This window comes from Petaurus breviceps, unplaced genomic scaffold (genome assembly GCF_028583685.1).
Source record: "Petaurus breviceps papuanus isolate PSGF00001 unplaced genomic scaffold, PetGlider_PUasm1.0 90919, whole genome shotgun sequence".
Taxonomy (NCBI): domain Eukaryota; kingdom Metazoa; phylum Chordata; class Mammalia; order Diprotodontia; family Petauridae; genus Petaurus; species Petaurus breviceps.
The window spans coordinates 8,636,466-8,659,567 of record NW_027187378.1 but is presented as its reverse complement, the minus strand read 5'-3'; the positions used below and the strand labels follow the sequence as shown (position 1 = coordinate 8,659,567).

The 23,102-nt window shown below is 36.6% G+C and overlaps 1 protein-coding gene and 1 pseudogene across 10 annotated transcripts in view; both read left to right on the top strand.

Moving 5' to 3' along the window:
- Positions 1-23,102, top strand: part of KIF16B (kinesin family member 16B) — a 401,835-nt gene that overhangs the window by 78,617 nt on the left and 300,116 nt on the right. For all 10 annotated transcript variants that reach the window (XM_069075448.1, XM_069075446.1, XM_069075444.1 and 7 more), the window contains exons 11-12: positions 10,875-10,940; positions 15,945-16,004. In XM_069075448.1, coding sequence (XP_068931549.1) covers positions 10,875-10,940; positions 15,945-16,004 — 126 coding nt within the window. The remainder of the gene's footprint in view (positions 1-10,874; positions 10,941-15,944; positions 16,005-23,102) is intronic.
- On the top strand, positions 7,635-9,268 carry LOC138151760 (voltage-dependent anion-selective channel protein 2 pseudogene; annotated as a pseudogene).

Sequence of the window (23,102 nt, the reverse complement as noted above, 5' to 3'; positions counted from 1 at the left end):
GTGTGTGTGTGTGTGTGTGTGTGTGTGTGTGTGTGTGTGTGTGTGTGTGGGGTTATAGAGGCAAACAGTGTGGGGATGGGGATGGGGTGGTGCCAAAAGATAGGCAGCATGGGGAAGATGATGGAGAAGAAGAAAGGCACAGAGAGTAACCCGTGTAATTCAAGATTAGAGTTGGGTGCACTTGGCAGTATAGACCCTTAGGAATGTTTGGGTAGTAGGAGTTTGTGGTCTCTATTTTATAGGGTGTTGGTGAGGGACAGACTATGCCACCTTGCGGAGATTAGTACATTAACATATCTAAATCATCTTAGAGTTGTGTGTAGAACTTTATAGTTAACATAGCAACGTCATTTTAGTTATCAGCACCATTTGGTGATCTGTTAGTTTTACTGTGGTTGTCTGAATTTATCTGAGATTTACATGTCACAGAACCAAAAGGCCCTCCCAGCAAGGTGTACATGGCTTCCCCTAATTTAACACATGTTCTCAGGATGTGCTTTTTGATTATTATGTGATAGCTTCCAAATTATGCTCTTTTGAATCTTTGGAATAATTTGTATGTGACTTCACCTTTGAAATTTTACTTCTTGCTACTACTGCTTTATACTGGCTACTTATAAACTTAGTTGCTGCTATACTGACCAGGCCTGATGGTCAGGGAGCAAGAACAAGATAGGATTTTAGCATAGTTATGAGGCTGTGAAACATAATCTTAAAAAAATATTAATGATTTCTGAGAAGGTAGAAAGCCCTAACCTCCACAGTCAGTCTTCAGAGGTGGAAAATAAATTATAATGCCCAATTGGAATTTGTCAGTTTTTGCTGTTTATTCCACATACATAAATTGGGGGAGAGGGAGAATAAGAATGTAATCAACATTAAAACTATAACAAATCATCCTTTGTCATGTGTTTATTAGTGAGTACATCTGTTTTTCTGCCATTCTCTATGCTTAAAGAAACTGTGAGGAAAAGGAACCAAACTGTAATATTTTGTTCAATCTGGGATCTCATTGGTATGGGTACACCAATGCCATTCATCTTCTTCTGGACAGGTCATAACCCATCTTTACCATCTTGCCCTGTATAATCCTGCTCTGAATCCTTTCATAAATCATTAATAGAGGATAGAAGAATACTTTTCTCTTATCCCTTTCAAATCTTGAGGAATACATGAGCAACACTTGTCATCTGTCCATTATCTTTCATTTTTTAAACACATTTTTATCCATCTCTTGCTTTTTACATCACCTTCATTTCCAAATGTATGCCTCCTCTCATTGAAAAGACTTAAAAAGGAAAAGGAGGTCAAAATAATTCAGCAGAACCAGCCAATGCATCGACTTGGGTCTAACAGTATATTCAGAACTTTATTAAGGAGAAGAATTCAGAGATATGTGTATTGCCAACTGTTACTTTTTGAAATATTCTCAAGTTTAGAGGAAAAATCTTATTGAGAAAAAACCCCCACATTTCCTTACTAGAAATTTTTACTTTTCTCCTATTTTTTGAGCATAATTTCTTTTAAACTTCTACAGGACTCTGAAGTATTGATATTTAGCCCTATATTTCCTGGGATGAGAATCCCCTAGCATTTTATGATGGTTTTGGGCCCATGAATACTTAGTTATTATTTTGCTTCTCTTTATCCTGAATTAGGAAAAGTAGTCATTTTTCTTCATATAACTGCTTCTGCTAATTTAAAATATGAAAGTCCCTTTGATTAGTTTTCTCTCCAAACAGTATCTACAGTGGCAGTTAATAAATATGTACACATGCACACAGTCTTTATTCACAAATTTTCCAGATTTGCAAACTGAAGATTACTTGGCTTTTGAATAACCTGCAATACAAATTGGTGCTGAAATACAAGTGATTAGATTCACATCCCAGGTTTTCCAATATAGGCTTCAGTTGTCACTCTAGCCACTACCAGATCCTAAAATTTAGGAAAAGCAGTACCAAAAAGTAGTAATTCATTTAGCATAAATCAGATCCTTCCTTTCCTCAACCTTTGGTAGATCTCTAATCTCATCTCATGTAGATCTAAACTCTTGTGTTTCTTCAAACTGTGCACGCTCTCTCCATGTCCTTCCATAAATTCATAACAGGGAGGCCCTGGCAACATGCTAGGGGGTAAAGGAGTGTCCACTAGATTTCTTGATGATATTTTGATACCAATAGAAAAGAAGAACTGAACATCACTTCTTAACACTACTTTATCCTGTGTAACAGATGTAGTAAACAAGTTGCAGTCAATTTAATAGGGGGTCTTTTTGGTAATAATAGTAACTCACATTTATGTAGTAATTTAAAGTTTGTAAAACACTTTATGTACATTATTTCATTTTATTTATACACCAAATCTTTTAAACTAGGTGTTATTACCCTATTTTACAGATGGGAAGTGTGAGGCACAAGGCAGCTAAGTAACTTTCCCAGGATGGAAATGTTCATTAAGTTTATGAAGTGGAATGTGAACCAAAGGTTTCCTGATTCCAAATGCTATGTTTTCTGTATTACACTTAAACTGTTTTTTTTTAATGTTCATCTGCATAATTGATGAGCAAAAAAGAGATGACCAAGTAAACGTCCCCAGGAAATGATTCTTGTTGCCTTTGGGCACACAGTGAAACCAGTCTTACCAATTGCTTTCTACCCTCTCTCAGGAGAAACTGTGAACCATCCTTCTATTTAGTTACATATTCTTTGTTCACTTTAATTCAGTTTTTACTGTGAGAGGCAGCAGCATGTTGTAGTAAATAGAGGGCTGATCTCAGAGCAAGAAATGCTTGGATTTGAGTTCTGCCTCTGACACTGGTCAAGTTACTTAATCTTTCACTGCTCTAGGTCAAAGTTATAAACTTGTTGCTGCCCACAAAACTCCTTGAGTGCTGCTGAACCATATTAAAATCTAACTGGTAAATGTTTAAAAAAAAAAGTAAAAAAGCAAACAGCATTTTAAATAGATAAGTTAATTTATGGTTTCTTTTTTTCAAAGTCAATATGGAGCCTCCACAGATCCATTTCTGTTTGAGTTTGCTACTGTGGCTCTAGGCTACTCTCTGAGACTTTTCAGGGAAAAAACTGACCTTTACTGGTTGAAGAAGTTTCTCACTGAGAGTCAATGAAATCACAATACAGAAGAAAACAAAATAATCCCTGGCTTTGATGAGTTTACATCCCATTGGGGAAAAATATCATGTGCATGAAGGTGCTAGCAACTGGTGGAATACAGTTAGGCTTCCTCAATTGAACTTTGATTAAAGTCAAGAATTCTGTGAGGGAGAGATGAGGAAGAAGGGGATCTCAGGCATGGGGAACTGTCTGCATAAAGACTTGGAGGCTGGAGATAGAATGTTGTATATAGGTCAAAGCAAATTCAGTTTGGCTGGAGCTTAGAGTGCGAGAAATAGTGTTAATGTTAAATGAACCTGGAAATGTAGGCTGTATCTAGATTGTTCAGGGCTTTCAGTGCCAAGCAGAGAAGTTTACATTTTATCCTAAAGGTAAGAGGGAACTCCTAGAACTTCTTGAACAAAGAAGAGTATGCTTTATGCATCTCGCTTTGGTAGCAGTGTGGAGAATGGGTTGGAGAAGTGAAAGGAAGGGAAATCAATTGGGATTCTGTCACAAGAGTCTAGGTGAGTGGTAATGAGAATCTTAGGTAGGGTTTGGGCATTGTGAGTGGAGAGAAAGGGGATAGATGCAAGATATATTTTGGCTATAGAACTGACAAGACATGGTTTTGGATTCAGCGAGTAAGAGGGAAGAATTGAGTATGACTCCCAAGTTTGTGTACTTTGGTAATTGGAAAGATGTCGGTACTTTCAAGGAAAATGAGGAAGAAAAAGGGAGGGTATGAGGTAGAAGGATAAGGAACTCCATTTTGAACATGTTGAGTTTGAGATTTTTATGGGACATCCAATGAGAAATTTTGAAAAGGAATACGATAATGTGGAACTGGAGTGATAGTTGAATCTGTTGAAACTGATGAAATCACTATGACAGAGTGTGGAGGACAGGACCTGGTACAGAGCCTAGTGGTAGACTCCTTCCTTTTGTAAGAGAGTGGATTATGGATGAAGACCATGGAAAAGAAACTGAGGATGAGTGGTCAAAAGAAGCAGAAGGATGTCTTATATCTTCTGGTTTCATGTACAGCAAGAACATCAATATTGATATAGTTAAACATCTGTAAAAGCATGTGAGGTAACACTTTATAGTTCAAAGTGTATTGATTCCTAGAGTCAGAGGACCTAGGTTCAAATGTTACTACCTCTGCCACTTACTACCTGTATGAATTCTGGCAATGCGCTTAGCCATCCTCAGCCTTGGTTTCCTCGTCTATAAAATGAGGAACTTAGACTAGATGGCCTCAGTGATTTTATTTTATTTTATTTTAATTTAATTTAATTTTTTTAAAGCAATGGGGGTTAAGTAACTTGCTCAAGGTCACACGGCCAGTTGTTTTTGTGTGGGTGACGAGTATCTGAGTCTGGAACTGATCCCAGGTCTCCTAACGTTGGGGCTGCTGCTCTTACTCACTGCGCCACCTGGCCGCCCCTACCTCAGTGATTTTATATCAGGTTATGAATCGTTGGAGAAAGAGCTTACATTAATAGCACCAATACTTACACGAGTGATTATTGATGATCTGCAGCTGTGATGTTTTTGTTTTCATTTTCTACAACTTCATCATTTTCACTGTAGATGGAAATGTGAATTGTACAGGTGTAAGGACAACTTTTTTTGTGTCCATTCTAATCAGTTCTACACGCAGCCACCAGAGTGATTTTCCTAAAGTTCATTAAAGATCATTAAAAATGATCACGTTATTCTTGGGTCAGTAAATTTCAGTGGCTCTCTGGTACTTCTAGCATCAATAATAAACTCCTGTTTGACATTTAAGTTCCTTACGATATGGCCTCTTTTGGCCTTTCTAGTCGACACCATCCTCCTCATCCTAGGTATCATCTTGACTCTTACTGTCTGTCATCTTCCATGTTCGATCTGTGCCCAAAGCCCGTCAATTTCACCTTTGCAGTATCTCTCAAATCTCCTCTAAAACTGTCCTTGCTCTGGTGAAGGACTATAGTGGACTATATTACAGTAGTCTGCTGGTGGGTCAGTTTTCTTCAAGCCTCTCCAGTCCATCCTCCATTCAGCCATCAAAGTGATTTTGTCAGATGCAGGTCCAGCCATGTCGCCCACATACTTGACAAACTCCAGTGTCTCCTTGTTGCCTCCAGGATTAAAGACAAAATCCTGTTTGTTCTTCGTAACTTAGATCCTCCTACATTTCCAGTCTTCTTATACATTACTCCCCACTACTTTTTACTCTTTGATCCAGTGACTGGTCTCCTGGCCGTTCCATTAACATGACCCTCCATCTCTTGGCTGTAGGCATTTTCGCTGGTTGTCTTCCATGCCTGAAATTTTCTCCCCCCCATCTCTGCCTCTTGGCATCTTCCTTAAAATCCCAACTAAAATTCCATCTCTACAGGAAGTATTTCCCAATCTCTGTTAATTAGAATCAACACTAGAGTGCTTTCCCTCTTTTAATTTTTTTTGTTTTTTTTTCCTATATATAGCTCATTTGTATATATTTGTTTGCTTGTTTACCCATTAGATTGTGAATTTCTTGAGGTCAGGGACTATCTTTTGTTTCTTTTTGTATCTCCAGTGCTTAGCACAGTGGTTGACACATAACAAATGTTTATTAACTGATTGACCCCTTTACTGTGAAATAGGTAGGAATCTTGCCTTATCTAGTCAGGTGTAATTTCTTTGTAAAAATGTTTTTAGAATTTTGATAACCCATTCTGGTTCTTTATGCCTGGCTGAATTTCCCTCTGGTAGTCTATTCAATTACAGATCTAGCTAGTGAGGTAGATATGTCGATGTTCTAAGAGGTTGAAGAGATGGGAATGTGTTCTAGGCATTGTGGACAGTCTCTGTAAAGGCATGGAGGGCGACTGGAGTTGGAATGTTACATGTGAACCAGTTTGGTGAAAGTTTTAATTAGTACTTCATAACATTTTCATTGGAAAGCTTATGTGATGTTATGAGACCAAGTTCTAAGGAATCCATCTTTTCAGAATATTCATTCTGCATTTCTAAATTGATATGTAGAGAGCTCTTGACTTTCTAGAGAGATTTCAAAGAATTCAAGACTACTTCTGATCATCTCTGGAGTTTAATTTAGTACTCATCAATTCAGTAAAACCTTAGTAAGTACTTAACTCTGTGCCAGGCACTTTGCTTAGCCCTCAAAGGGTTTATAAGCTAATGGTCAAAAACAACACACAGAAAAGAAGCTGAAAAGCGAGGGAGAGGACCATGATGTTCTGTGGAGTCCCAACCAAGGAGAACATCTGATGGAGGATGGAGAGTTACCTGGAAAATTCATATTTCAGACCTCCATAAAGGACAGCTTTGGGAGGAGTTTGGTGCTCTATCCTCTAGCCCTCTGATCAGAGGAGAGAGATGACTGAGGGAATTGAGAAGGTGTATCAAAAATGGAGCTAAATAACCACGGAAATGAGATTTCAAGTGATCACCTTATCCTGGAGGAAGTACATTGAACATATTCATGTCCATAGGAACTACTGTGCTTCAAGATGAATCCTCATCTTAGCTACCTCTGGGCTGGTTTCTGAAGGTTACATCTTTCTCCTTAGGTACCAGTTCTTGATTGGCTGCAGAATATAGCACAGACTTGGACCTCTGTAATCCTGGACCTCTGGTGACTTCCAGTCTCTCAGATGCTTGCTCTCCTGACCTTTTAAAACTTATAAAGTTGGCACTTCCAGATTATTCTCCACCTCTGGAGCCATTTCCATTATTGCAGTCAATCAAAGAGAATGCTATTTACCAGTTGATTTGTGGACTGGAACCAGTTACGGAATGTCTCTGCATGCTTCATGGTCTCTGATTCTGATATTTTCCTTCCAACCACATCAGTTAGGATGGTGCATGTTTATATATCAAAGGGTAATATGAAGCCTTCATTGATATCAAAACACTTAGAATCAGTGACATTCAAAACCAAACACTCATGGTGCTGTTTGCAGGGTGAAACCAATTATTTGGGCAGCTAATTTCAGGACCTAATTTGGGAAGGATAGAGATGATCAGCAGTGCATGAAGGAGAAACATACTCTATTTGTATTTTGTCAGCAGGGTAATCATCATTATTTATTAGTAGTCAGCTGTGTGTAATGTCTGCACTCATTTTATTGTCTTTAACATATTTCTTTAAAAAAGCAATATGTCCATGCTTTATTAGATTGAGTTTCATAATTTATTCTATTTTCCTGATTATATGATTTCATTTTCCTGATAGGGAAAAGACTACAAATACTTTAAAACCAAGATTATCTTTAAGGGTCATTAAGCAAATCCAAACTGAGAAACCTTTTTTCCTCCATTATTTCCCTCTATTTTTTGTTTTTTAAAAATTAACAAGTCTTGCCATCCCCGTGCCCTCTGGGTATCTGGGAAGCAGACGCAGAGGCAGCCTTGGCCGAGCAGGAGTGGAGGGTTCTTGGACCGGGAGGGAGGTCTTCTGGTGGTCGGAGTGGTAAAAGGGCTGTTGGGGGGCCGGCGCGGCCGGAACGATGGTGTCTCCTTCACTTTGCCCTCCAGCCGCGGCAACTACCCCCGGACCCAAGTGCGGCTATCGGCCAAGCAGCTAGTAGAACGCCGGCGGCCGTAACCTGACCTCCAGGTCATCCCTTTGCTCAGCCTCACCATGTCGTGGTACCTGCAGGAATGTCAGCGTCAGTCAGTGTGTATTCCTCCTTCATATGCTCCCTTGGCAAAGCTGCCAGAGATATTTTCAACAAAGGATTTGGTTTTGGGTTGGTGAAACTGGATGTGAAAACAAAATCTTGTAGTGGAGTGGAATTCTCATCATCCGGTTCCTCTAATACAGACACTGGTAAAGTTTCTGGGACTTTGGAGACCAAATATAAATGGTTTGAGTATGGTTTGACTTTCACAGAAAAGTGGATAACACTGATAATACTCTGGGAACCGAAATCTCAATTGAAGATCAGATTTGCCAAGGTTTGAAGCTGACATTTGACACTACCTTCTCACCAAACACAGGAAAGAAAAGTGGTAAAGTAAAGTCTGCTTATAAACGGGAATGTATAAACCTTGGCTGTGAAATTGATTTTGATTTTGCTGGACCTGCGATTCATGGGTCAGCTGTTTTTGGTTATGAAGGCTAGCTTGCTGGCTACTAGATGACTTTTGATAGTGCCAAGTCAAAATTAACAAGGAATAACTTTGCAGTGGGTTATAGGACTGGAGACTTCCAGCTGCACACTGTCAACGATGGAACAGAATTTGGAGGTTCAGTTTATCAGAAAGTATCTGATGGTCTAGATATTTCTGTAAACCTAGCTTGGACATCAGGCACCAACTGCACTCGCTTTGGCATTGCAGCCAAGTGTCAGGTGGATTCAATGGCTTCTATTTCTGCAAAAATCAACAATTCTAGTTTAATTGGTGCAGGTTTATACTCAGTCCCTGAGGCCTGGTGTGAAGCTTACGTTGTCTGCCCTGGTGGATGGGAAGAGCATCGATGCTGGAGGTCATAAACTTGGGCTTGCCTTGGAATTGGAGGCTTAGTACAATCAAAGAAACCTGTGGGGAAGGGATAGCTAGCAGATTTGGCCTTAAAATATATTTCCGATATGACCAGCAGGCTTTTTTTTTTTTTCCTAAGAGGAATGATCTAAACAAGGGATGATCCAGACAAGAGCTGTATTTTAAATATTTAGACAGTTACTTGTTGGTTTCTAGTTAAATTGGTTATCTATCTAGTTACCAGTGCTGCAGTAGTGCAGTCACCTATACATTTTAAATGTATTTAGCTGTTAAATGGCACTATCCACCAATAATGAAATAGACCTTTATGAAAACTGCAGTTGTGTACATGTTTGTTTTTGTTACTTTTAACAAATTTGATATTACCATTGGATGAGATGGATCAATGGATATTTTCAGATGAGGTACAAAAATTTTGTTAATTCAGCATTCTTAGAAATACTTTGGGTATGCCAGAACAATGCAAATTATGAATAAAATAAATATGCATAATTGTGCCACCACGTATTTTCAGAGTTAAAGCTTTGATAACTAGAGTCAGATGAGAAAATTTGCAAACATTCCCTTTGGTCTCCTCCTTGTCTAGATTATAATTTATTTTTCCACAAGCTCTTCTCTCATATCTGTGCCACAAGTCCTCTTTGCCCTTAGAGTAATCTCATAATTTTTTTTAAGAATAAAATAATATGAGGATAAAAAAAAATTAACAAGTCTTTATTTTCACTTTCTACCATCCCACCTTGCTACCCCTTAAAAAACAAAATGAAACAAAACCCAGGTAATAAGAATACAACCAAAATAAATTCCTATATTAGCCATATCCAAAATAGGTATCAAATTCTTCATATTGAGTCCATTGTCTTTTTGTGAGGAGAGGGACACTATTCTTTATTGCTAGTATTCTGTTATTTTACTTGGTTATTTTGTTGGTCAGAGTTCTCAGGTCTTTAAATGTGTGTGCGTGTGGTATTGCCATTGTTGCATAAAGGAAAGTGGGAGGGAGGGATGGACAGAGAGAGGTGCACCTTGTTATTTTTTTTTTTTACCAAATATGAGTTAAGCTCTAATAAAGATCATATCCTCTGATAAATTTCTAATAATAATAATAACAATAATAATAAGGGTCCTACTATAATGAATGGTAATCTCATTATGAAGTTATAAATGGTTGTGTGAGACAGTACAGACCTAACCTAAGTCAATTAAATTTGTAATGCTTGATTAAATAGGCAGGTGTTCTTAAATGCCCATTATAGCATATACATTCCTATATTATTTTTAGTGTGGTCATCCTTATATTCCCAGAATATTGTATTCCAAATATCACCATGGTTCATTGAGAATATGTTACCCTAAGTTTCAATGCAAAGTTTAATTTCCTGTGGTTATTTATTTTAGTACTTATAATTAAAAATCAAATGTCTATGATAAAAGTCATGTCTTATGTACACACAAATTGGAAGCATTTTTTTTTTTTTAAGCAATCGGGGTTAAGTAACTTGCTCAAGGTTACACAGCCAGTTATTTCTGGGTGTGGTATTGAGTATCTGAGCCTGGATTTGATCCAGGTCATCCCGACGCTGGAGCTGGTGCTCTTACTTGCTGAGCCACCTGGCCGCCCCTAAGCAACTGGGGTTAAGTAACTTGCTCAAGGTTACACGGCCAGGTGTTTCTGGGTGGGTGCTAAGTGTCTGAGCACGGGATTTGATCTCCAGGTTATCCTGACACTGGAGCCAGTGCTCTTACTCGCTGTGCTACATGGCTGCCCCATGGAAGCATTTTCAATGGAAAAAATTTTTGAATATAGTATTTTTAAGCAATTTATCAATAGAATTGGACATTTCCTTCCCTTTATTTAGAATTGATTGCTCTTTAAGAAGCAAAGTTATTGAAAGGTATCAGATTTGGTAAAGATATAAAAATATACATGTGCATATATATTTGTGTATGTATACTTATGTGTATTTGTGCATATTTATATACACACACATACATGGATATGTTTTTAGCATGAATGTTACCTATAGACTGATAAATAGTCCTGAATTAATCAGGTGGATTAATATAAAGCAACTCATTAGGTATGGAGATTTAATAATTGATACATTTATAGTAGGAAATAGTTGGGGATCATTGTTCCAGTCAATGCTGCATTGTACAAATTGTTTATCCTTTTTCATATACCAGGAAAATTGGGTTCTATATCTTACTATTCTTTACTAATAGTTATGCTTATTTATATTTTAATTTTAGATTGCACTATTGGACTCACCAACAGCTTTAAGTATGGAAGAGAAACTCCAGCAGAATGAAGCAAGAGTAAGTACTAATTTATCACATTCTATGTAATGAATCTCCATGTATCATATGCCCTTTCTGAATGCATTTTATTTTAGTATTTGACATCTGAGACTTCAATCTATTTTTTCTTAATTCTGCCTTTTCAAGACAATTGAACATTTGAAGAGAAATATGCTCTTGCTTTTTGTTTTTTGATGTTTTTTGGACACAATTTTGTTGGTATAAGAAATTTCCTCTACTAGTGTAGGAAATTTCCTCCTATTAATGAAGTTATGCATTTAGAGAGTTACCTGGGTTACTGAGAAGTTCAGTAACTTTCCTAGGGTCTCTTAGAATTGTGTGTCAGAGACAGTGTATTAGATTTGTAAGTTTCTTGAGGGCAAATACTGTCTTTTGCATTCTTTTGTATCCTTCAGTGCATAGCTTTGTGCCTGGCACATATTATATGCTTGATAATTGATTGGTTGATTAATTGATTGACTCGAACCCTGGTATTCCTAAATCCAAGGCCAGCTCTTTATCTATTGAACCACCTTGCCTCTGTTGTTCTTATGGGGCAGGGTAAAGGGAAGAGATTAAGCATTTATATAGTGCCTACCATAGTCAGACATTGTGCTAAGTGTTTTACAGGTATTATCTTGTTTATTTCACAATAATTTTGAGATGGGTGCTATTATTTCCCCCATTTTGTAGCTGAGGAAACTGAGGTAAACAGAGGTTAAGTGACTCTTCTAGGGTCACACAAGTAGTAAAGGTCTAAATTTTCTATGACTTGAAAGTTGAAGGATCTTATATGCAAAATGGTTAACTTGAACTCAGATTTGTAAGAGGCTGAAAAAATTGAAAGGTCATTTGGGCAATCTAAATAGTATAGAAATTTATTCATCTTCATTACATGTAATTCAGTCAAGAATACAGCAAAGGTCCCTGTAACCAAAAATCATGGTGAGTTAGAAGTGAATTACATCGTCAAATTGCAAATTTGAAAGTTACTTAAAATATATTACATCTCTTTTCTCATTGTTTTTCCTCTTGTGAAGTAGTCTGAAATTTCATAGAGTTGGATATTTTACAAAATCAGCTCACTACCGTTCTATTGCAAACTGAAAATAATATATCTAACTTACAAATGTAATATAATTTGAAAAAATAATTTCTGAAAGTCAGTGAGGGTATATTAAATAGCTGTATGTATTTCTGAGTGTAGGTAGGTGCTTGATTGATTGAGAAGGTAGGAAACAAATATTTATCAGGTTAGCTTAGGCTGGAGATAGGAAGAGCATACTACAAGGTGTGGTGATGAGTAATAGGAGAATGGAATAATATTGGCAAATGAAGGTAGAATAATCCGTACTCTAAAGACCAAATAGGATCTGGGTGAGGCAGTGCTTTTTGAAAACTAATTTCACCACTGCTTGATTAAATAGAACATATTTATATTATGTAATGAGAAAAAGATTATGAAAAGGAGACTATTTTTAGGAACAATTTTTGGGCCATATTTTGTTTCATGTCCCAAATGATTGAGCTTAAGTAAGAAGGAAAATCAAGGTTTCCCCTTAAGGGAATTTATTATAAAGACATCTGTTTGGCAAACAGATGATCCTAACGTGGATTGTATGTAGAAATAGCAGTTACATAGATATTCATTTGGAATGACCATTTTTCTCCTGAAATGTTTACCTTTTTAAACCTAGTTTTAGTTTGTACACTGAAATTTTTTAATTGCATCTCAAATATAAATTTGAGAGGCAGTGTGATATGGTGGCTCAGTAGCTTCGAAGAATCTTGATAAGAGGATAGGAGGCAGATTCTACCTCTAACACATAATCTGTTTGTGAACCTGGGCCAGTGACTCAATTGCACATTCTTTGTATGCCTCTCTGAGAGGGGTCCAGAGAAAATGTTTACCAGCCTTAGGAGAAGAAGTTCCCTCCTGCCAGTGAAATCACGCATCTTGTTCAGATAATAGTTATCAGGAATATTCAGATTAGTTTAATAAAAAATATATTTGTGCTGACAAGAAATCTGTATCTGTCTTGCTCAGAAATCTTGCCATGTTTTAGGAAGACCTCATTCTAGTCTTTTGATATTTTTGTTTATTTTATATTATTAGTATTGAAGATCATTACCATAATCACAATGATAAAATTGCAACTTTTTAAGAAAACTGTGTCATAGTGATGAATTTTTTTTTCAAAAAATATGTGTGGATTATGGTAATCAAAGTTTCTGGCAAAATACTTGAAAACCCTACAGTTTTTCGTAAGTTAGAATTATTTGATTATATTTAAAAAGGATTGGATAACACATCCTTTGATGAGAAATTTCTGGTAGTGTGGATATTTTGCATTTCAATAAGAGATTTCTAACTAGAAAACAGCTGCTAACTCTTTATCCACACGTGATTTTGTACATTAATTTAGTATTCCCAACTTAATTTCAGTCCTTCAAAGAAGGAATGATATTATTGGTATTTCAAGTCAGCTTCTTTGGGCACATTTTTCCTGAGTCCAAAAAACCACTATTGAGTGTCATATAATTTGCATTTTTCACCATGCCATTGAATTATCCCCTTAAGACTTGGCCTTACCTCTGGAGCAGTTAGTACTATTAATTTTCCTTTCAAATCCATTAAGAAGATGGGTAGTGTCAATAAAGTAATTCAGTACTACATATAATTGTTTCCTTACCTACTAAGAAGATTCTAGATATTGGAATTAAGTATTCATTCATCTATTAGGTAGTTCTATAGGCCTGTTAGGAGAAATGTTAGTTCCATGCTCATGAATTCTGAAAGCCCCTCTACCTGTTTGTAATCTGCTATAGTTAAATTTTTCCCTCTGGCTTATGAGCCTGGACCCTATTCTTTTTTTTTTTTTTTTTTTTTAGTCTTTTTGGAGGGGATAAGGCAGGGCAATTGGGGTTAAGTGACTTGCTCAAGGTCACACAACTAGTAACTGTTAAGTGTCTGAGGTTGGATTTGAACTCAGGTCCTCCTGACTCCGGGGCCAGTGCTATATTCACTGCACCACTTAGCTGCCCCCCCTGGACCCTATTCTTTATCTTCCCTGTGCCCTCCTGTACCTCTATCCCTTGGTTCTTTCCTAGGCCATCACTGATTACACTCATTCTTTCCCTTTTGCCACCCCATGGTGAGCAACTTTAACTCTATACTTCCTTGAAGTGTGGAAACACTAGAGGCTCTTTCCTACTGTCCTGTCTGTCACCTGTCATGCCTTTTTAATCCTTAACCTTGGAACACTCTTATGATCTGCTGTCTTCATTCTTCCTCATATGCTGCTGAATGAAACTGGAGAAAATCATGAAACCATGTGATTGCATCCACTACAGGTTGATGGACCCTCATATTGCAAAGTAATTTTTTGAGTTAGGTGCTGTTATTATGCCCATTTTAGAGATTCATTAAATGAGGTCCTAGAGAGGTCAACTCACTTTACCAGGGTTGCACAACTGTCTGAGGCAGGATTCAAATCCAGGTCTTCCTGATGCTGTCTAACCCTCTACTTACTGTCCCAATAAATAATTTTGTTTTTAATATAGTCATATCTTCATATAATTTTAGTGTTGGAAAGGACAGAAGTAGTTATCTAAGTTAATCCTCTTTGTTTTACAAATTAGAAAACTGAGGTTTGCTCAAGGTCATACCTTTGACAGGTGCTTAAAGCAGGGTTTTACCTCTAAGATCTTCTGAATTCAAATCCAGAGCTCTTTTCCCTCTGCTGAAGTATCGAAATACAGGAATTAAAGACATTCTGAATGGCATGGCTAGCTAAAAGATAGTTGTCTTTACTGGAAACTCTAGTAGAGTTGAAAAAGAATAGTGAAGAAAGGATGGGTAGCAGCAGAGATAGAGAGGAAAGAAATTTTGAAAAGATGAACTCTTCATACCCTGCTTCTGAGCTCCTCTAGGTCATTCCTCTTTGTGGGTGTTTTAGCTATATATATACTCCCCTTCTGTTTTTTTTTTTTTTTTCCTGTGTTTTCTAGGACCTAATTTAGGGATTATATTTGTTCTTTTTATGGTCTATTTTAATTGTTTTTTAAATGATTAGGATTACATTATTAGATTGCATTGGACTACCAAAACATCCTTATTTACTTTGAAAAACAAAATTTTCAAAATATTACTTTGCCTTAATAGATAGTTCTGGGTAGTTGCTTGAGGCTCAGGTTAAATGACTTAGTCAGAATCAGAAATCTCATATTAGAGGCAAGACTTGAATCTTGTCTTTCTGGCTTCAAGCCCACCACTTGACCCAGCATTCAGGGCTACTTATCTATTGGTATGTCAGGTAATAGACATTTCAAAATGTATGTCCAGTATTTATTTCACAGTTATGGAAGGAATTTGATCTTATTATATGTCTGCCTTTATGAAAATAGCAACTGAATCATAAAATTTTAAAAAGATAGAACTGAGACTTGGAAAATCTATTAATTAGTTACTGAAGCAGATTGTCTCTAAAAGAAAACTGCAGTCTCAGAGATTGTCTAATCACTACATCTAATTATAGAGAAAAGTAAATCACTATTTCCTAGTACCTAAAGTATAGTCAAGCAAAATTAACAATTAAATAGGAAGCTGCCATCCTTGATCATTTAAGGTTGATTAATATCTATGAAAACTGCTTTCATTTATGCAGAGTTTAGAACTCAGCAACATTTGCAAATTCTTTCTTTCTTTCTTTCTTTCTTTCTTTCTTTCTTTCTTTCTTTCTTTCTTTCTTTCTTTCTTTCTTTCTTTCTTTCTTTCTTTCTTTCTTTCTTTCTTTCTTTCTTTCTTTCTTTCTTTCTTTCTTTCTTTTAGCTTTTCAATGTAAGGGAACAGCTACAGAATAACAAAACCCTTTGAATTATTTTTGGGAAATTGTTGGGGTATTTGCTTAAAAATTATAACATACACCATCATAAGTTGTCATGGGTTTGGACATTTTGTTGGGTAATGTCACAGAAATCCCTTTTCATTGAACATTCATTAAGTATTTATTTTATTTTCAGGTTCAAGAATTGACCAAAGAATGGACAAACAAGTGGAATGAAACTCAAAATATTTTGAAAGTAAGAACTAGTCATAACTTATAATAAACTTTTGTCTTCAGACGCTTCTTTTCAAGCATTACTATCATATACTTGTTGGAAATAATGTGAGTGTAGTTTAGCCTAGTTTGATTTATTTAGAAATTGTTCTGTGAGATTAGGAGGCAAAAAAGCAAAGTGACTTTGGGTATTTATTACATTTATGTTGAAACTTGTGAAATCTTCTTCCTGTTGGATCTTTTCCATTTTTGACTCAGCACAGCACAGCACAGAAGTCTGTTGAATATTCAAAAGCATTTAGTATTTTAGTACATCTACATGCTTTTGCTAAAACTAATATGAAATGTGTTATCAAATGCAAAAAAAATCAACTTTGATAAGTTCCTTATGATTTCTTTTCCCTGTTTACCTTCTCATGCTTCTCTTGCTTCTTGTATCTGAATGTCAAATTTTCTATTCAACTCTGGTTTTTTCATCAAGAATGCTTGAAAGTCCTCTATTCCATTGAATGACCATATTTTCCCCTGAAACATGATACTCAGTTTTTCTGGGTAGGTGATTCTTGGTTTTAATCCCAGTTCCTCTGACCTCCAGAATATCATATTCCAAGCCCTTCGATCCCTCAGTGTTGAAGCTGCCAGATCCTGGCTTATCCTGATTGTGTTTCCACAATATTCAAATTGTTTCTTCCTGGCTGCTCATGATATTCTCTCCTTGATCTGGGAATTCTGGAACCTGACTATAATATTCCTAGGAGTTTTCTTTTGGGGATCTTTTTCAGGAGGTGATTGGTGGATTCTTTCAACTTCTATTTTGCCCTCCAAAATCAGGGCAATTTTCCTTGAGAATTTTTTGGAGGATGATTTCTTTTTTTGATCATGGCTTTCAGGTAGTCCAATAATTTTTAAATTATCTCTCTTGGATCTATTTTCCAGATCAGTGGTTTTTCCCAGTGAGATATTTCACATTGCCTTCTATTTTTTCATTTGTTTGGATCTGTTTAATAGTATCTTTATTTCTCATAAAGTCATTAGCTTCCATTAGCTCCAGTCTAATTCTGAAGGAATGATTCTCTTCAGTGAGCTTTTGAGATTCTTTTTCCATCTGGCAAATTTGACTTTTTAAGGCATTCTTCTTCTCATTGGATTTTTGAGCCTCTTTTGCCATTTGAGTCAGTCTATTTTTTAAGTTGTTATTTTCTTCAGTCAGATTGTTGACTCTCATTTCATAATTTTCTTGCATCATTCTCATTTCTCTTCCCAATTTTCCCTCCACATCACTTATTTGATTTTCAAAAATCCTCCTTAAGGTCCTCTATGGCCTGTAACCAGCTTGTATTTTCCTTTGAAGCTTTTGGTGCAGGAGTTCTGACTTCACTGTCTTCATCTTGTTCCATGCTTTGATCCTTTTTGTCCCCAAAATAGGAATGTAACGTTGGGTTGCTCTGTTTACTTTTCTTCCCTCATTTGCTCATGTTGCCACTCAGTTACTTGACTTTTGGGTTGTTTTTTTTTTTTTTGCCACAGTAGGACTCTGCTGCCAGACAGGGGAGTATCATACTAAACGCTGGGGTTTTCTTAGCTGCCGAAGGTATTAGTTGGGTGCCCTCTCTGAAGCCTCAATACACTTTGGCAAGCTGGTCGCACACCCCAGGACCTCCACCCTAGATTGCAATCTAGATCCAAGCAGGTTAAAGCAAGAGCAATTACCCCTAAGACTGGTCACTTGGTCCCCCTACAATCTGCAGGCCAGGAGCTGAAGCTGCCATGAAGTGTCTGCAGCCGTGGCGCCCCAGCAGCTTCTCGCCCCGGGGACAAAAGCCAATGCACTCCCAACTACTGGATCTCAAAGTCCACACTGCACTGACCTCTCACTGTGTCTTTAGCATCTATGTGTTGATAATTCTGGAAACTGCCACAGCTGCTGGTGATCTGAAGTCCCTCCAGCTGGCCTGTCCTGGTCAGGCCTGCCCTGTTGCTAAAACCTTGGGCTCCTGAGGGGCCAGGGTTGGCTCCCAGAGCTGCGCTGGCCACTTGCTGCCAGCCCACTGGGCTGTCCTCAGTGGGAGGTTAGCTTCTCTGTGACATTTTGTAGGTTCTGTAGCTCCAAAGTTTCTTCAGAGTCACCTTTTGCATGAATTGGAGAAGGTGAGAGCTGGAGTCCTGCAAAAGCCCTGTTTCTACTCCAAGAGAATGGATTCTAATCTGAAGGCATGTTAAGGTTAAGAGTTCTTTTCTTTTCTTTAGTTTTTTCTTTTTTTTTAGGTTTGTTTTTTTAAATTTTCATTTAAAAATTTTTTTGAATTCCTAAATTTCTCTTTCCCTCCTTTACCCCTCCTCTCCCTAAGACAGTAAGTGATTTGATATAGGTTATGTATGTTTGGTCATGTAAAATACGTTGCCATAGTCATGTTGTGAAGGAAGAAACAGACCCAAAGGAAAAATTAAAAAATGAAAAGAAATACAGAAAGGCAAAAATGGTATGCTTTGACCTGCATTCAATCTCTTAGTTATTTTTCTGGAGGTGGATAGCATTTTCATGATTCCTTTGGAATTTTCTCAGATCATTGTATTTCTAAGAATAGCTAAGTCATTCTTTTAGGTAGTCATTGTACATTGTTGCTATTATTGTGGTTCTCTTGGTTCCACTCACTTCAGTTTGCATCAGTTCATGTAAATTCTTTGCCCTCAATTTCCAATTCTTTGTCACCACAAAAAGAGCTGCTATGAATATTTTTGTGCAAATAGGTCCTTCTGTTTCCCCTCCCTGCTCCCAATTTAAAATCTCCCAGAGGACATAGGAATCATATGTGTAAGTGGAAGTTTTACTCTTGGTAAGCATGAAACCTGTCTCATCCTTTGAAACTAGAACAAAAAAAGAGAAGGACACAGGTTTTGAAGTATGGAGGTAAGGGAACTTAATGTTATATAAAATTAGAGCAGTGGTTCTCAAAACTCTATACCCCCTTAAAAATTGTTGAGAAGCTTCTAGAAAGCATTTGTTTATATGGGTTATATCTGTCAATATTTACTGTATTAGAAATTAAAGCATCTTGGTGTTATTATGAAGGAGTTTTGACCTTGCAGAACCTCTTGAAATGTTGCCACCAGACCATATTTGGAAAACTACTGAGATAGAATGTAACTCCGCCTACTATATGACACAACTTTATTTCCTTAGCTCTGAAGAATAGTTAGATAAGTAACTTGGTACAGCGGAAAAGAATACTAGAATTGGTATTTGGAAAGATACCAGTTAGAATTCTGCTTCTGATGCTTGCTAGCTTTATTACTGTGGGTAGGTCATTTAATCTTGCTAAACTTCAGTTTTCTTATCTGTAAAGTAGAAAAATGATCATCACTGTTGTCCTTACTTCATAGAGTTGTCATGATCAGAGAAGATAATAAATATAAAATAATTTATACAACATGAAGTACTACAGAAGTATGAACAGTAAGACCTCATTCACACTTCCTGTTTCCATTCCAATGTTGAACTTTCTGTAGGCCCTTAACTTCTTGGCTAGCTTTTAGACTCTGTATTTGGTGACTATTTCAAAAGTTGTGGTCGGATGAAAATATAAAGATCTTCCTGATACTTTAAGGAAGATAGATGTTTTTTTTTTTCATAATTTCTTTTTTTGTTGTTGTTGTAATATTCTTTTTTTTAAATTTTTTTATTAATTTGTTTGTTTCCTTTTAGTTTACAGGATTCAATTCCACAATTCCTTGAGTTTCACATTTTGTTCCCCTCCCTTCCCCCCCTCCCATGGCAGCTTATACTCAAGTATAGGATCTGTAAATACTTTCACATTATACATTAGTCAGGTTATAAGGACGGATTGTACCAGCTGGAATGAAAAATGGTAAAGAGGACATAAAACCAAATAAGAGAAGGAAAAAGATCAGGTATTTTGCTTTCACCTGGATATAAACTTAGTTCTTTCTAAAGTTCTTTCTCTGGATGCACATATTTCTCTCCATCATGAATCTTTTGGGATTGACTTATATCACTGCATTGCTGAGAAGAGTCCAGTCTATCAAAGTTGGTCATCACACATACGTTGTGTCTGTAATTGTGTACAAATTTCTCCTGGTTCTACTCTTATCACTCAGCATCAGTTCTTTTAAGCCTCTCCAGGTAAATATGAAGACCGTCTGCTCCTCGTTTCTTATAGCACAGTAGTATTCCATAACATGCATATACCACGACTTTTTCAGCCATTCCCCAATTGATGGGCACCCCCTTAATTTCCAATTCTTTGCAACCACAAAAAAAGCTGCTATAAACATTTTTGTACATATGGGTCTTTCTCCCATTTCTATGATCTCTTTCGGATATAACCCTACCGTGTTTCCCCGATAAGACACTGTCTTATTATTTTTTTGGACAGAAAAACACCAGAGGGCTTATTTTCAGGGGAGGGCTTATTTTAATGAACATTGACAGCAATTTTAATAAACAGGTAAATGTGAACAAAAAAATGTACCTTTATTCAATAATGAATTCAATAAAGAACAGGATGACGTGCTCACTGCTGCAGCTCTGATTGGATGCAGCTCGGAGTGCGGCGTGCGTTTCACCCGGGGGGGAGGGGGGACGGTGCATACAGAGGGTACCGTAATGTAGCGTGTAGCGCAGGGGATCACCTTCACTACAGTAGCAATCTCAATAGGGCTTATTTTCGGGGGAGGGCTTATTTTAGAGGAATCTTACACAGTAATGGGAGGGCTTATTTTCGGGATAGGTCTTATTATCGGGGAAACACGGTAGGAATGGTATTGCTGGATCAAAGGGTATGGAAGTATTTATAGCCCTTTGGGCATAATTCCAGATTGCTCTCCAGAAAAGCTGGATCAGATCACAACTCCACCAGCAATGCATTAGTGTTCCAATTTGCCCACATCCTCTCCAGCATTTGTCATTTTCCTGTTTTGTCATCTTAGCCAATCTGACTGGTGAGATGTGGTACCTCAGAGTTGTTTTGATTTGCATTTCTCTAATAAATAGTGAATTAGATCATTTCTTCATGTGCTTATAGATAGCTTTAATTTCTTTCTCTGAAAATTGCCTGTTCATATCCTTTGACCATTTATCAGTTGGGGAATTACTTGTATTCTTATAAATTTGACTCAATTCTCTGTATGTTTTAGAAATGAGTCCTTTGTCAGAGACATAGGTTGTAAAGATTCTTTCCCAATTTCCCACCTCCCTCTTAATCTTGGTTACATTGGCTTTGTTTGTACAGAAACTTTTCAATTTCATGTAGTCAAAATTATCCATTTTACATCTTATAATGTTCTCTAATTCTTGTTTAGTCATAAAATCTTTCCCTCTCCACAAGTCTGATAGGTAAACTATTCCTTATTTTAGGAGACTGCTTACAGTATTAACCTTTATACCTAGATCATGCACCCATTTAGACTTGATTTTGGTATATGGTGTTAGATAATGGTCTGTGCCAGTTTCTGCCATCCTATATTCCAGTTTTCCCAGCAGTTTTTGTCAAATAGTGAGTTCTTATCCCCAAAACCAGGGTCTGGAGGTTTATCAAACAATAGATTGCTATAGTCATTGACTTCTGAATCTCGTGTGCCTAATCTATTCCATTGATCCACTCCTCTATTTCTCAGCCAGTACCAAGTAGTTTTGATGACTGCTGCTTTATAATACAGATTGAAATCTGGTATAGCTAGTCCGCCTTCCCTAGCATTTCTTTTCATTAATTCCCTTGATATTCTGGACTATTTATTCTTCCAAATGAATTTTGTTACTATTTTTTCTAGCTCTATAAAGTAGTTTTTTGGTAAATTAATTGGTATGGCACTAAATATATAATTTAATTTAGGTAAAATTGTCGTTTTTATTATATTAGCTTGACCTAGCCATGAGCAATTGATATTTTTCCAGTTAGTTAGATCTGACTTTATTTGTGTGAAAAGTGTTTTGTAGTTATGATCATACAGGTCCTGGGTTTGTTTTGGCAGGTAGATTCCCAAATATTTTATAATGTCTACAGTAACTTTAAATGGGATTTCTCTTTCTATCTCTTGCTGTTGAATTTCATTGAAAATATATAGGAATGCCGAGGATTTATGTGGGTTTATTTTATATCCTACAACTTTTCCAAATTTATTTATTGTCTCAAGTAGTTTTTTTACTTGATTCTCTAGGATTCTCTAGGTATATCATCATATCATCTGCAAAGAGTGATAGCTTGGTCTCTTCTTTGCCTAATTTGATTCCTTTGATTTCTTTTTCTTCTCTAATTGCTACTGCTAACATTTCTAGTACCAGATTGAATAAGAGGGGTGATAGTGGACACCCTTGTTTCACCCCTGATCTTATAGGAAATACTTCTAGCTTCTCCCCATTACATATAATATTTGCTGATGGCTTTAAATAGATGCTACCTATTATTTTAAGAAAGGCTCCATTTATTCCTATACTTTCTAATGTTTTTAATAGGAATGGATGTTGTATTTTGTCAAAAGCCTTTTCTGCATCTATTGAGATGATCATGTGGTTTCTGCTAGTTTTATTGTTGATATGCTCAATTATACTGATGGTTTTCCTAATATTAAACCATCCTTGCATTCCTGGAATAAATCCTACCTGATCAAAGTGTATTATTCTTGAGATAAGTTGCTGTAGTCTTTTGGCTAGTATTTTATTTAGAATTTTTGCATCTATATTCATGAGGGAGATTGGTGTATAATTTTCTTCCTCTGTTTTATCTCTTCCTGATTTAGGTATCAGTACCATATTTGTGTCATAAAAAGAATTTGGTAGGACTCCTTCTTCACTAATTTTCCCAAATAGTTTGTAGAGTAGTGGAATCAATTGTTCTTTAAATGTTTGATAGAATTCACTAGTGAATCCATCTGGCCCTGGAGATTTTTTCCTAGGGAGGTGACTGATGGCTTGTTCAATTTCTTTTTCTGAGATGGGATTATTTTAAGTAATTTACTTCCTCTTCAGTTAATCTGGGCAACTTGCATGTTTGTAAATATTCATCTATTTCCCTAAGATTGTCAAATTTATGTGCATACAATTGGGAAAAATAATTCCTAATTATTCTTTTGATTTCCTCTTCATTGGAGGTAGATTCACTCTTTT